Source organism: Trachemys scripta, chromosome 2 (assembly GCF_013100865.1).
Source record: "Trachemys scripta elegans isolate TJP31775 chromosome 2, CAS_Tse_1.0, whole genome shotgun sequence".
Taxonomy (NCBI): domain Eukaryota; kingdom Metazoa; phylum Chordata; order Testudines; family Emydidae; genus Trachemys; species Trachemys scripta.
This window is the reverse complement of record NC_048299.1, coordinates 146197297-146212143: the sequence shown is the minus strand read 5'-3', so window position 1 is coordinate 146212143 and position 14847 is coordinate 146197297. Positions and strand designations below refer to the sequence as shown.

Sequence of the window (14847 nt, the reverse complement as noted above, 5' to 3'; positions counted from 1 at the left end):
TCCCTTCTGACCTTAAAGTCTAAAGTCTATGAGAACTAAGGGAGCGTCTGTCTTAATATTTCAGGGATCAGATACGTCAAGGCCTAGAAGAGCTGCAGAAAGTTCTGCCAGGAGGCGACACTTACATGCACGAAGGATTTGAAAGGGTGAATAAACGAATCTTAAAGTGCTTCTTTCGGCAGGGGGGACTCAGAGTGCTTTGCAAACACTAATTAATTCATGAAGCCATAGAACGCCCCCCCCCCCCAGGAGGTAAGTGGTATTATCCATGTCTTAACGGATGGGATCCTGAAGGCAGAAAGATTGAGGAACTGGGCTACGTGGGGCGGGGTGTACATCATTCACCCTGCTGATTTTAGGCTGGAATATTATCTCCTCAGGCTATAGTATCTTCCTGTGTCCCTGTCTTCGGTGCTGGGCGTTCCCTCTTCAGGAGAGCAATCGAGGGCACAGGACAGCTGCACCCTGTCCATGGAGCTCCATTTGGAGCTGTGCTGCTAAAGGGGGGCAAGCTGCAGGAGACCACAGCTTCGGGTGGATGACCTTGGCCTTGAGTGGATCCTGCAGGTCATCGGCTAGGTTTGAGGGCTGGCCTCACAGCCTGATCCATGGGGTGGATAAGCCACCCCACCTTGTAGTCTCCTCTCCCTCTTGCCTTGCCCTGCTGCAGACTTTATTAGCTCAAACATTTGCATGCAAACCGCACAGAATTTCTTTATTCCTGTCTCCCACCTTCACTAAACATTTTAGAGGTTTTTGAAAGCAATTATGCCCCCCGATGAAGATGAATTGCATTCCTGTAGTCCAGCACATGGGAAAATTACAGTGCATTCCAGGCTGCAAGGAGAGCTAGCCAAGATTTGGTTTTAGCCAGAAATGAGCCTGAACAAAACTCCCAGACCCAAACACCCCCAAACCTTGCAGGGGTGCTCAAAATCCAAAGCCAGATCCAAATTCAGCAACCAGAATCCTAGCTCCAAAGAGGAGTTCAAAGCCCAGATGCGGACCCATCTCTTAATTCCAATCTCCGATACACACAGAAGTGTTTGACCTCTGTCTTGCAAAATCTGCTTGTTCATGTGTAAAGCGTAAAATGCAGACAGAGGAATTTCCACCTGAGAGAAGATTAACACAACTCCTGCTAGCTCACCCCATTTGGATGAGCTGAATTAGAGTGTAGGGTGCACATGGTATCCTTGTACTCCCCATCTGTCTGTGTGTCTCCTTCCACCTTTTGTCTTATCCTAGACTATTAGCTCTTTGGAGGCAGGGACTGTCTTTTTGTTGTTTATGTGTACAGCACCTAGCACAATGGGGCCCTGGTCCATGACTGCGGCTTTTATGTGCTACAGCAATAGACATAATAATATTAAGAGCACACTAAAATTAGCCCAGGCATTAGGCTGGGGCTCCCAAATTCATTACGGTCAATGGTGATGCTAAATTTGACTGTGACACACTAAGTAAATGATGAGATATGCTATAATGTCCATCTCAAGGGTTGGCAAAGGGAACACAGGTACAAAACAGTGTCAGGATACATGCAATGTGAACCCCCAGCTCTTGGAACTGAGCCTAAGCAGAGGGAAATGTAAAATTGAAAACAAAATTGTGCAAAAGTTTTTTTGCATGGGGTTACAGAATGTAAAGGGGACATTAATTTCAGAATGAATGTCGCCTGTGATAAAATGCAGTCTCCATATTTGCAAAAAGAACAGGAGTACTTGTGGCACCTTAGAGATTAACAAATTTGGAATCTTTGCTGCCACTTCCAAGTTGCTAGCAGGTCAATTAGGAGCAATCACTAAGTATTATTCAGTTATTGCTAATGCTGCTGTTTGGATTTAATTTCAGGCAAGTGAACAGATTTACTATGAAAATGTGCAAGGTAAGAGTGTGTTTTCCCCGTTCCTCTCGCTTTTTGTCTGTGTGATTGACTTCAGTCCTGGAGTGTAAACTTACTACAGGACAAGGGTGTGACTGTTGCTTTTTGCAGGAATTCAATGTTATTCAATGCAGTTTCCCCTGAAGAGCAATAAAGGACTTTGAATACATTTCATATTGAGGACTGAGGGCCAGTTGTGTAAAGAGGCAGATTGGTGTTGTGATGTTTAGTGATCCCTCAGTGGTTAAAGTGCTTGATTCGGTGTCCGGTTCCATATGGCAGTGCATAACAACAAAACTTCACCGTGCCAGTCTTAGACTCTGTCTGGAAAGCTCAGCCCCATTAACTCCCCCCTTCCCCATATATATAATATCTATATATGAAATTATACCATTCCGGTTTGGTAATGTTTTTCTCTCTCACACACATACTCTCACACTGCAGAGGTACAAATGACAATGCAATGTGCAAACCAGTGGAGAATCAGACACACAATTCTGTAAATATTGGCCTATGCATTTTGTATTTTCACAAGGCCTGGCATTCTGTTTTCTTTGTACTCATTGTGCTTTCCATTGTTTTTCATCAAGTCATTGCTCTTTTATTGTTGCATGATTGTGTGAGAGAACCTTTTTATTAGTCTAGGCTGGGATTTTCGAAGGAGACTAAGCGAGATAGGTGCCTAAATCCCATTGACTTTCAGCAGGAGTTGAGTACTTGATTTCCTGTAGATGCCTTTGAAATTCACAGTCTTACCATATAACACTCTCATTCATTTCTATAAGGATATTCAGTGTCCCATGAGTACAGGCTCCTCCTTCCATATTTATAACTCCCCAAGGTCAGGAACCGTGGCACAGGCTGTGTGATAGTCTGGTCACAGAACAGAAGGGAAGTTTGTGCCTGTCTGCAAAAGCAAATGGACCCAAACCAGATCGTTCCAGCAAAAGTTGTTTTTTTTTCCTCTTCATCAGCACAGATAAATGCCCATCTGTTCATAACTACATGAAAATCCTCCTGATGATTTAGGACATTTAAAATTAATTAGCCAGATTTTCACTTTTTCAGAAACAACCTTCACATTATATTTAGCTTTTACTAAAGTGAAGTATCAATGTTCACGTGTAATGCATAACTGCACAGCTGTTTTGGATTTATACCAAGTGTCTGTTGCCAGAAACCCAAATTAATTCCATTCAGTGCTGCTGTAAATTTACACAGAAAGAAGCCCATACAAGCCTGGGCTACAATCGATATTATAAAAGAAGATTACAGTCTTCTTGTTACAACTCCATTGTCAGTATATATGATTGAAAGGATGAAGAGGAATTAAGCTTTTTAATAATTTTCCTACCAAAGTCTCATTAAATTCCAATTTAGCCGTAGAAGACATAACTATAAACTGAAAATCTCTGTGGGTTTAGAGAATGGATAGATAGCATGCATAAAGGCAGGAAATAACTGGAAATGTCTTCAAGAAATTTGTAAATGGCTGCCGTGCAATCAGTCAAATCTGTTTGAAATATTAAAACATTTGTTTACTAGGCTCTCAGTTTAGAGTGATTCAGACATCTTTTGGAGGAGCACAATATAAATGCCCAGAAGTCTGATAAATACAGTAGTAGGGTTACCAACTCTGACTGAAGCTATTCCGGGAGATTTTTCCCCCCAACATGACGTAATGTCATTTTCTTAAAATATCCTACTAAAATCTTCCGGATTGTTTTCAGTAGTCACCAGGAGATCGATGCCGATTCTGGGAGACTCCAGGCCAATCCTGGAGGTGCTTTATTAAAAGTGGTCAAAAATTTCCATTGAAACTTGGGGCCTTGTTAATGTAGGGTGTTAAACAGAGGTGAAGGATATAAAGTTTGGAATATATCACTTCTGACCCTATCAGCCCACTACCGGCTCACTGGCTAGGTGTTTGGCACACCAATTTAGTCCTTGTGAAAGATGCTTTGTTTAATTTATGTAGGCTACAGAACTGCTAGTGTCATCATTGCACTGACGGATGGCGAACTCCACGAAGACCTCTTCTTTTACGCTGAGCGTGAGGTAAGAGATTCAGGGCCTGGCTATAATGCAATTGCAGGGTTTTAATCTAGCTAGCTTGTGTACTGGAGAGGAGAAGCTGTAGTAGTATGGGCTAGCCATATGAGTAATTACCGAGGGTTCTGGGTGGGCTTGTACAGCTTGTGTCGAAGTCTGTGATGCTACAGCTTCACTGCTAGCGATATCTGAACTAGCTAGATTAAAGCTACCCTGGATATATCTACATGTACCCTGTGATTGCAGTGTAGACATACCCTTATGGTCCATGTTCTTGAGACCGCAGTACCAGAGTTTCTGTCATTTCTGCCAAAACAAGATATGTATGCTAAGGAAGCATGTGTTTGTAGGGATAAATACTAATAGAAGCAAGATTTCTGCAAGGCTTTCAGACCACAAGATTTCTGCTCAAGTTTTAAAAAAAGCACTTTGAGTGCTGATTGCTTCTGAAAATATGTCTGTAAGCGTCACAGTGAGAGCTGCTGAGTGCTGCTGGGCTCTTTTGGAAACTTTGACCCCAATTCTGGATGCTCCATACATGAAAATCTGGCCCTGCGCTCTTTTGAAGAGCTGGCCCTGAAAGTCACCAATTCAGTAACAAGGCCTTGCAAGAGAAGTGTTTTCCTAATGGACTTTGAATACCAGAATACTTATAAATAAATTGTTTAAAAAGAAAATTGAAAGGAGAAGAATTTTTTTGTGCAAATTCTCCACCCCCCTTTTAATGATATTGTAAATAACTAAGTGCTATAGCTCTGCAAATAGCTATTGTACTGAAATGCCTCCTACACTAAGTATGAGGCAATACCATGGTTATCATAGATCCCAGAAGCAATACATACCATTTTTTTTCAGGGCTTCCACTGTCCTTAGAAATTATATAAACTTTGAGGGCTGAATCTGTTTCATTTGTTTTATACTGCACACTTTCAATGGGCAAATGTTGCTAAGTTGGAATGGCTAGAAATTGGATTTGTTTGGTAAAAGAATGGATAAATGTTTTTGTTTACCATGCAAGTAGCTACTATAGGAATAGACAGACTTCTGCATCTGCAGGAGAGCAGAATGTTAGAGTCAAGATCTGCTATCCAGATCTGAGAGAAGAATTTGGCCCTAAGACTTTTAATTCTATCCCTTATCATGCCCCCAGTCCTTGATTCTGAGGCGAGTTCCACTCATAGAATGACAGCAGGACGGAGATATTAAAAATACAATTACAAATGTACAGAAATCTGCATCTGTAACATGTACCTGTTTATTTACAAGTTTTGCATTCTGGTTCCAGGCTAATCGATCTCGTGACCTGGGAGCCACAGTGTACTGTGTTGGGGTGAAAGATTTCAATGAAACACAGGTAAATGAGTCGTTTTTGTTTGGAGTTCTGGCAAAGGTGGACTATATACTGTCAGTTCACATACAGCAGCTATGAGTGGACTTTTCATTTGCGCCTAGCTGGGGCAATTTCAGGTGCTGCTCATGTCCATACAAGAGCCAGACCTTCAGCTAGCATTAAGTGATGTAACTCCATAGTCAATGGAACAATTCCTATTTACACCAGCTAAGGATCTGGCCCATACATATCCCTTCTGAGATCTCAATTGAATTATTAGCATCTGTTAAACTCTGATAACCTTGACTCCCCCTAATTATTATAAATCTTTCTAGAGTTCTGCTTCCTTTAGGACTTGCCATAGTCCCCAGTCCAAAATACCCAGTGCTCTTTCTCCCCGAATAATAAAAATGAATCTCGTTAATGAAAAAAGAGAAACTTATCAAACTCATCTCATTGTGGATTTAGCTACAGACCCGGGCTGAGCTTGTTGGAAGGTACAGTGAAGAGCCTAATGGTTTCCAATGAACTTGGGACCAGGATTGAGTTAATGTGGGACAAGTGGGGGTTTCATTGTTTTGACGTAAGCAAGGAAAAACTCGCTGGTTATTACTGGTTTCAAGTCTGAGTCTTCGGCATTTCGTTTGAACCTCAAATGGGTTCCCCTCAAGGCAGCTTAAACCCCATATCACCCCTGCCCAAAAGAAACACAAAGAAAAGCTTTCTACTAACTCTTGTGAACCAAAATCACTGAGTATTGCATAGCTCTAAAAACAGCCAGCAAGATCCAAAGATGGGCCTGGTCTGCAATGAAGATTGAGATCCGAACTTCAAAATGTGGTTGTGGTTGTGTTTGGGTGCAGGGTTGTGGTTCAGATCCCATCCCTAATGTAAGATGAGGCAAGAAAATAAGAGTATTTGTGGAGGTGGTGAGAAATTAGACTCCCTCTCTATGGTCTTGTCTACTGTGCAGTTGTGGCATGGTAACTGCCCCACGGCAGACTGCTAGTGCAGATAGCTTGCACTTTCCCTGGTTTGTAACCAGGGTAGACCTGCAGTGCTACATGACACTTTTTACACTGGTGAAGCACGTCTATAATAGAGGTTTGCACTGGTGCATTTACCATCGGTGCAAAAATCTCCAATATAGACAAGCCTTATGCAAAGGGAGGAGAGAGGACTGGCCATCGAGACGGGCACAGCCTGAAGTCATCCAGGCATTAGAGATGTTAACTCGAGTTCAATGATGAAGCCCCACTGTTATTCGAAACCCCAAAAGCTTCCAGCAGAAAGACCATAGAGAATGAATTCAGGAAACTATAAATCCACCCATTGACTGTAACTGCTATATCTTGGTTTATGATCTCTAAGCAACTTAATTACCTTGCTTCATAGTAGAGGGGAGCCAAGAGCCTGGGATGTTCCCTATGGGCACAAACCTGGAGGGTATGTTTGTTTGTTTGTTTTAAGAGTCGTCTATAAATGTTTATTTTAATTCTGATTATACATCGAACTGATCGACAGGGACGACGGGGGGTGAGGCTTACGGGGCTTGGAGATGAGGGTGTGGCTAGTTCTCTGCCTCCAATTTGCCATGCTACAGGGGAGGCTGAGCCCCAGGCAGTTGGGCGATGTTACTCCTGCTATTCGAGAGAATTATTAAAACAAATGTCACCGTCGCAGCAATAAAACTTGATTCTGCTCCAGCTGCTGTATGGAGAGCTCCTTACTCCTGAGCCGGGCTCACCATTCTCCTTAATCCCTAGTGCACCAAAGGCAGATAAACTTGTCTTTCACCTCCTCCAGTGTGGCATTCATGGCCTCTCTCTCTCCAGCCAAAGGGGACCACAAAATGCTCATCTGCCGCCTGTGCTTTGTTTCCCCCCCTCCTCACACAGACCCACCACCTCCCGCCACCTACCCACTTTCCTATTGCTGCTGGCTCTGTGATCATTCACCCTTGGGCATGTGGCCTCTGCTTCTCACCTGCCAACTTCAGGAAACCTTCTCTGACTCCCACAGGTCCCTTAAAATCAACCAGGCCCGTGGTATTACTGTTAGCTAATTTCCAAAGAGTTACAGCGTATTAACAATTCACACTCCATTGAGTACTGATTTTTATTTGCAACTGTATGCATTGAAGAACTCCTTTTAAATTGCTGACGGCTGGCTAATTTATACCATTGTTGGCTTTTCTATTTTTTGCTGTTCTGTCAGCTGGCTCGAATCGCTGACAGCAAGGATCATGTCTTCCCAGTGAATGACGGCTTTGAAGCCCTGCAGGGGATCATAGATTCTGTGAGTATTAATCTTGGCTGTATGTGTGTGGACATGTATGCGTGTGTGCGGTGGCTGGGGGAACCTGTCTATCATACTCTAAGTGACAGGTCATCGCTATTGTATTGCTTTTTTAAGCTTTCTCTGCTTTAGCTGGAGGACAAATCTGATTCTGATATTACCACGTTGGAAGTATCTGGTACTTTCTCATCTGATCTGTTTTAAAAAAAAAGGTATGTGTGTGTGGGGGGGAAGGAATCATGAAATTTTTTCCTGATTTTTCCTTCCCTCTGAATCCCCAAAAACAAAGTAACTGAAATTTCAAATGTCAAAACATTTTGCCCACCTCTAGTCTCCCCATCCCTTACAAGAATTACTCATTCCTGTGAGAAGTTGTAAGTACAGCAAGTGCTGGTATTCCCATTTTACACATGGGGGAAACCGAGGCAGTGAGAGACTTAAATGACCTATCCAAGGTCACACAGTGGGTCAGTGGCAGAGCTGTGAGTAGACTCCAGGATCCTAGTCCCCCGGTCTAACCATTGAAACACACTGCTTCCTGAAACAAAGAGGGGCTCCATTCTGCTTTTCCTCCTGCTGCTTGTTGTGTCCTTCCTTTGTTGGCAGATATATTCCACTGCTCTGAGTTTTGGTTCTCTGTGGTATTTCTCCTCTTTGCTAAAGAAAGCAGAGCATGAAGATGATGGGGAAATAAGAGATGGACTTTCCGAGCTTGCCTGAAGTCCTAAAAAGCCAACCATTCTCACTCAGAGGTTCATGGGTCGGGCCGCCCTGCAAACAGGCCATTTCTCTGCTTGGCTACATTTCTCCTCTAGAGTTGTTCAGTTGCCTGGGATTCCCATTGGCTGCAGCAATAGGAAGCAGTCAGGGAATTCAGAGAATTATAGAGTTTAAGGCCAGACGGAACCACCAGATCTTCTAGTCTGACCTTCTGTATATCACAGGCCACCAGCACTAAGCCAAAAACCAAACTAACCTCCTCTTGGAGGTGGTGACACTCTAGAGTCAACAGCCCCCTTCCTGATCAGTAGGAGTTTTGCCATGTACTTCCCTGGCAGCAGTATCAGGATCCAAAGAGAGCTGTAGAAAATGGTAATGCAAACCCCGGACTAGCATACAGGTCCCAGAACTAATGTACACATTCCAGCTACGCTTGCTTCACTCATGCAAATATCCCCATTAACTTCAATGGGAATAGGATTGGGACCTGTACGGCCCTTCCATCCCTGACTCCAGTGGTTTCATAAGTGATCTCTCTCTCCTGCCATCCATCTCCACCCTCTGACAAACAGAGGCTAGGGACACCATTCTTTACCCATCCTGGCTAATAGCCATTAATGGACTTAACCTCCATGAATGTATCTATTCCTTTAAACCCTGTTATAGTCCTAGCCTTCACATCCTCCTCAGGCAAGGAGTTCCACAGGTTGACCGTGCGCTGTCTGAAGAAGAACTTCCTTTTATTTGTTTTAAACCTGCTGCCCATTAATTTCACTTGATGGCCCCTAGTTCTTATATTATGGGAACAAGTAAATAACTTTTCCTTATTCACTTTCTCTACACCACTCATGATTTTATATACCTCTATCATATCCCCCCTTAGTCTCCTCTTTTCCAAGCTGAAAAGTCCTAGCCTCTTTAATCTTTCCTCATATGGGACCTGTTCCAAACCCCAAATCATTTTAGTTGCCCTTCTCTGAACCTTTTCTAATGCCGGTATATCTTTTTTGAGATGAGGAGACCACATCTCTATGCAATATTAAAGATGTGGGCGTACCATGGATTTATATAAGGGCAATAAGATATTCTCCGTCTTATTCTCTATCCCTTTTTGAATGATTCCTAACATCCTGTTTGCTTTTTTGACTGCCGCTGCACACTGCATGGACGTCTTCAGAGAACTATCCACGATGACTCCAAAATCTTTTTCCTGATTAGTTGTCACTAAATTAGCCCCCATCATATTGTATGTATAGTTGGGGTTATTTTTTCCAATGTGGATTACTTTACATTTATCCACATTAAATTTCATTTAATTCTGAGTAATCCTGTCTGACTCAATGCATTTCCAAAGCCTCCCTGGGCAGAGCAGGGAAAGCAGCACACGAGGGACTGTCTGGACCATTAATTTAAAAACAAAACAAAAAAAGTGTAAAATATTCCGAATGTTCTCTAGGAAAGGATCTATTTTGGGATTTTTTTTTTTAGTTTTCCTTTGCTCACTTGGTACACATAGCTATTCTAACCAGATTGAGTTTCCCAGGGCTATGATGCCAGATGGGGAATCCTTTTAAATGTGTGTCTATGTACTGGCCATTTGGTATGGTTTTTTTGTTGTTGTTGATAAAACCCAGAGCAAGGAAAGTCAGCTTCATAAAAGGGATCTAGGATTTCTATTTTTTACAATAGTTACATGCTATCCTGACCACAAGGTATCAAGCAAAAATGATTCTTTCCAAGACAAGCTCTGTTTCCCCAGCTCTTTCTCTTGCTGAAGGAATATGATTCCATATTACTCGTTTTCCTGACATTTTGCAATGTGGAGCTGCTTTCCCCAAATTTTCTCTTGTATGATCAGGTGTTGTCTATCTTCTTAAAATCTTGGTTCTCAGCCTGGCAGTCTCTTTGCAGCTGTCTTTAATGAAATCCAGAGGTGGCTCTCTGACATTCTCTCTGTGGCTGTATATCATAAAACATAAGATTTCAGTCTTGGGAGCCGAATTCAGAGCTAATTCTGTTAAGTGCTGTTCCATTTACCAGCTACACCAGAAAGCATAACTGCTGCAGTAAGTTTGTGGTGGGATTGTGAACAGACAATGATGGTCTGTCTGAAAAACCATGGGAAATTCCCTGCCAGGTGATTATGCTGTCTGGTGATTCCTACTGTATAGCCAGAATGTGCCACAAATGCTTCCAAATACACCGAATGCCCGGATTATTCATCACTTTTAATGGGGGCATCACCAGAACAGCAGCAGTATGGCAGTTCAGTAGGGAATTAGCAGCAAAAGAATGTCAGAACCTGGAAAGGTTCAAGCTGAAGGAATTGTAACACGACTACAAAGCAGTGGGAGGACAGGTGGTTTGAAGACTACCTTTGGGTTCTTATCGCAGTGTAGAACGTAAAGGTTTTACCTTTGCGGAACTGAACACTTCAGTGCAAAGCAAGCAAACAAGGCACCCGCAGTTGGCTGAAACTTGGCTTTGCTCACGGCTGAAAGGGTGCACCTCTGGCAGCCCGGCAGTGAGACCTAACACTGCGCATGGGCACTGGTTCAGGATCACTTTTGAACAACGGAGAGAGACAAATGGAAAACTATGTGGCTGGGGGGCAGGGGAACGCATCAGAATTTTTTATTTTCAAACCTCAGAAGTGGGTTTCTGGGTTTATTCAAATCTCAGGCGAAGCTCTGGGCCGGCAGTGTTGCGTGAACCTCTTTTCACCCCTGTGACGGCTTACCCCCCACTCCGAAGTGCCACCTGATGTCCCGGGGTACCGCTGAGCTCGTCTGTTTCACCAGTTGGGGCTCCCTTACATTGTCCTGCTGAGCCAGGCCCTCAAGCCTCCTCCAGCGCACACACAGGTAGGGACACACCCAGCTGCAGAAAGATACAGACACTGAAATCAGCTCTGCATGGGAAGACTCAACTAGGGAATTGCCCAGCACTTAAGTGCTCACCTCCTCTGGAGTGTAAACTAACGATTGTATTGTCTTGCGCTGCACAGAAAACTGTACAGTGTAAGCTCATAAAAATTACCCCATCCCTCAGTGTGGAGGAAGATATGCACAGCTTCCTTTTTAAGGAGTAAGGAAAATAAGGCAGACACCTGGTCCCTATGAGCTGGACAACAATTCAGAGAAACAAAAAATATTTTATAGCTTTTTTTTGTTACTGTGATTTCCATGGGAATTTCTGCAGATCGTAACTTGTCAATTTAAAGCAAACGGTGCAAGACCTAGAGTGAAAACCTGAAGCTCAAATTCATCAACTGCTCAGGACTTCTTTGTCTGGTATGAGGAGTGGTCCAGGCTGTGAAATATAGAACATCATGAAAGTTAGGATAGGATACCTTTGTTATCTCCCTTATAGACTGTAACCTAAACAATTTAGTAACACAGCTATGACTCAGAAGCAGGAATGCTCCCAGGTCCTTGCAGTTTGCTGCAGCTGAAAACTCATTTCAGACATGGAAAGGATTGTATCTTGAAAACCAAAAATGAAAACAAGATACTAACTGTATATGACTGTACAAATTATGTATGTGAGGTTAAGAAGGCAGCTGTGAAAAAAGGAACTAGAGGCAGAATTATATTAGACTTCTTTTAATCTTTCATTGTATCTAGAAGAGAATCCAATCATCTATATTCCTATTGATTGGTACCTTTGCATAATTTATTTCTCCTCTTTAACTTAATACCCTGCTTGTTCATTGCATTTCAACTTTATACCCACATAGGATTTATTGGTCTCTACTGCATTCCCAATCTCTCTTCATATCTCAGCTCTTAAATTTGTTCTGTCAGTGTTGCATATACATTTGCCATAGAAAGTTTTAAGATGGAAAATGAAACTCTCCAAGTGCTGTATGTTACACAAGTATCTGAACTCCTATAGGAAAATGGATATACCCAAAGGACAAATCTTATCCCAGAATCCACTGATTTCAGTGAGAATCTCGCATGTGCATCCGAAGAACCAAATCCTTTGCCAAATCTAAGATGCACCATTACCTTTTCTTGAGATCATCTTATGGCCAGCTTTTCAAATGGGCCTCTAAAACTATACATGCAAATGTTTCTTGTGTGTCCACCAACATGTACAAGTCAGATGAGCATGCACACATAAGGATAGTGAGAGACAATTACCTAGTTTGCAACACACGGGGTGTGCATACTTAAGAATCCAGTTTGAAAATTTGGACCAAGTGTGTATATTGTGCATTATGACATGTTTAATGTTTACAATTGCTTTTCAGCATGATGTGTGGTCACATCTGACACTTCTTCCCTCTTCCCCCAAATCATCTCTGAAGCATGTTGCTTTTTGATGTACCAAATGCTAGCGATGCTGGAAAGGAAATATTGTATAAATAGAATTAAATTACTGTTTTGTAATTGGCAACAGACTTTGTTTTGCAATGATTCACCAAATCTTGGGTAATCAGTACCTAGACTTAGACTACAGGTCATTCACACTAACAGACATATGCAGTACCCCTCCTCTAAACTTCCACATCCTGTTTGCTCATTAAAAATCCCAAATTCAATTCTAAAACCCCCGTTAATAGAAAACGTCCTCTAGCTGCTGTGCCGAAGAAGCCTAGGTATAAACTGGTGGGCCAACTCGCCAGTCAGTGCATCAAATAAAGCTCCTTTCTGTCCATTTAAAGCATTCTTGCTTTTTTCCCCCCTGGCCCAAAGGCCACAAGAAAGGCATTATTGAACGAGCCAGGACTGGAGCGACGGGATTCGCCAATCAAACACGAGGCTAGATTTGTCGTGAGTAGGATTCACCACTAGGTCAGTTGTACTGAGCACACTGTAGGAGTGATTTATACTAGGTCTTCTGCCTGGCAACTGACTGAACGCTGTCAGACACTATTTCACTGGCTTGTTTGAGCCAGGTTACCTAATCCCTCCAGCAGTGTACATGCAATGCAAGCAAGAGCCTTCCACCACCCTGGAAGGGAGGAAAGCAGCAGACCTCATGAAGCCTACTAGGGCATATCTTACTTATATGTGAAGTCCTTTGATAACTATTGCTTCTCATAATGATGAAAGATGAGGACTGTTGGAATGATTACTTAATGCTGCTGGGACCTCGTTGTGTTTATTAATGATGTTAGGGTACTTAGAGTCATGGATCCTTGTCTTTTTATTATTTTAAAATCTAAATAAATGCAAACAAATATTATCATAGGTATTCTATTAAGTCCTAAAGGCCAGCTCAGAGGTGGAAAAAATAAAAAAAAAATTGTACTACAGAATACAAAATAATACAGAAATAAGGCTGGTTTCAAAAGGAATTAATTTTATTGTTTTTTATTTGCACTTTGTTGCGAAGATGTTTATCAAGCTATAAGGTTTGTTGCCCCCAGGGCCGGCTCCAGGCACCAGCTTAACAAGCAGGTGCTTGGGGCAGCCAAGGGAGAGGGGCAGCACGTGTGGCAATTCGGGGGCAGAAGGTCTCTCACTCCCTCTAGGAGCGAAGGACCTGCCGCTGAACTGCCGACACCGATCACGGCTTTTTTTTTTTTTTTGGGGGGGGGGGGGGGGCGGCAGAAATGCTGGAGTCGGCCCTGGTTGCCCCCCCCTTCCTTTTTCACCTTTTCCCTTCGTCCTCCATGTTTCCATTTTACTGCTGAAAGGGGGGCATAGGGAAAGGAAAAATTGAAAACCAAAAGATTTTTGATTTGGGGTTCCACTGAAAAAAGGCAAAACTTAAGAAGAATAGACAAAAGTATGTGAAAAGTTTCCATTTTTGAAACAGAGCCATTTGTCAATGAAAAGAATATTTTTTCCTTTGAAAAATGTCAACCAGCTGTATTACGTTGACTAGTATCTCACCCGCATGAATGGTCAGTGGGACCACTTGTGGAGTAAGCTAGTCCCAAAATCTGGTTTTAGGAATGGCTAGACAGCACCCGTGTGGTATCTGGCAGGCAGCATATTACAGCACCTACCCACCTCTAATCTTGAATGTCCTTTCTCTGATTCTGCTTTCAGAGCCGCCTTTTGCTTGTCGATTGTGCTCTCGACTGTGTAACTGCTGCTTCTCTCTCTTTCTCTCTTTGTTTCTCCCTTGCAGTTCCATCTGACTGGCCTTGTTCCTCCAAAGCTTCTCCTTTTCCCCATGCCCTGTCAATCTGTCAGCAGCTCAGAAGGACCTGGTTCTCTTCGGTCCCTGGTATCCCAGAAGACTTTGGCATCACTGTTTCTGAGTGACTAATAAGCCCTTCAAAAAAAACAACCCCCAAACAAACCCATAACTATATCTGCACCTTTTGCAAGCAGGTATTTCTGATGCATGGAGCCTTAATTACAGTGCAATGCTGGATTGTCTATTTTCTTAACATAATTTATCATATTAGCTGTAGTTTGTGTTTCTTACAGATGTTTCAGTTTAAGGTTGGGAAAACAATTTTGCTGCTGGATTGAGTTGTGTTGCTTGGCCAACATTTTCCGGCCTCTCAGAGCTGGCTAGCTTATGTGCTGCCTCTCCAATGTCCCATTCCAGAATGGGGCTGAGAAGTCCCAGTTCCTTGTTAAGGCCCCCAAAC

At 42.7% G+C, this 14847-nt stretch overlaps 1 protein-coding gene across 2 annotated transcripts in view; it reads left to right on the top strand.

The window, feature by feature from the left end:
* Nucleotides 1-14847, top strand: part of ANTXR1 (ANTXR cell adhesion molecule 1) — a 178812-nt gene that overhangs the window by 23226 nt on the left and 140739 nt on the right. For both annotated transcript variants that reach the window (XM_034761775.1, XM_034761776.1), the window contains exons 4-8: nt 65-146; nt 1855-1888; nt 3864-3943; nt 5223-5291; nt 7485-7565. In XM_034761775.1, the coding sequence (XP_034617666.1) occupies nt 65-146; nt 1855-1888; nt 3864-3943; nt 5223-5291; nt 7485-7565 (346 nt within the window). The remainder of the gene's footprint in view (nt 1-64; nt 147-1854; nt 1889-3863; nt 3944-5222; nt 5292-7484; nt 7566-14847) is intronic.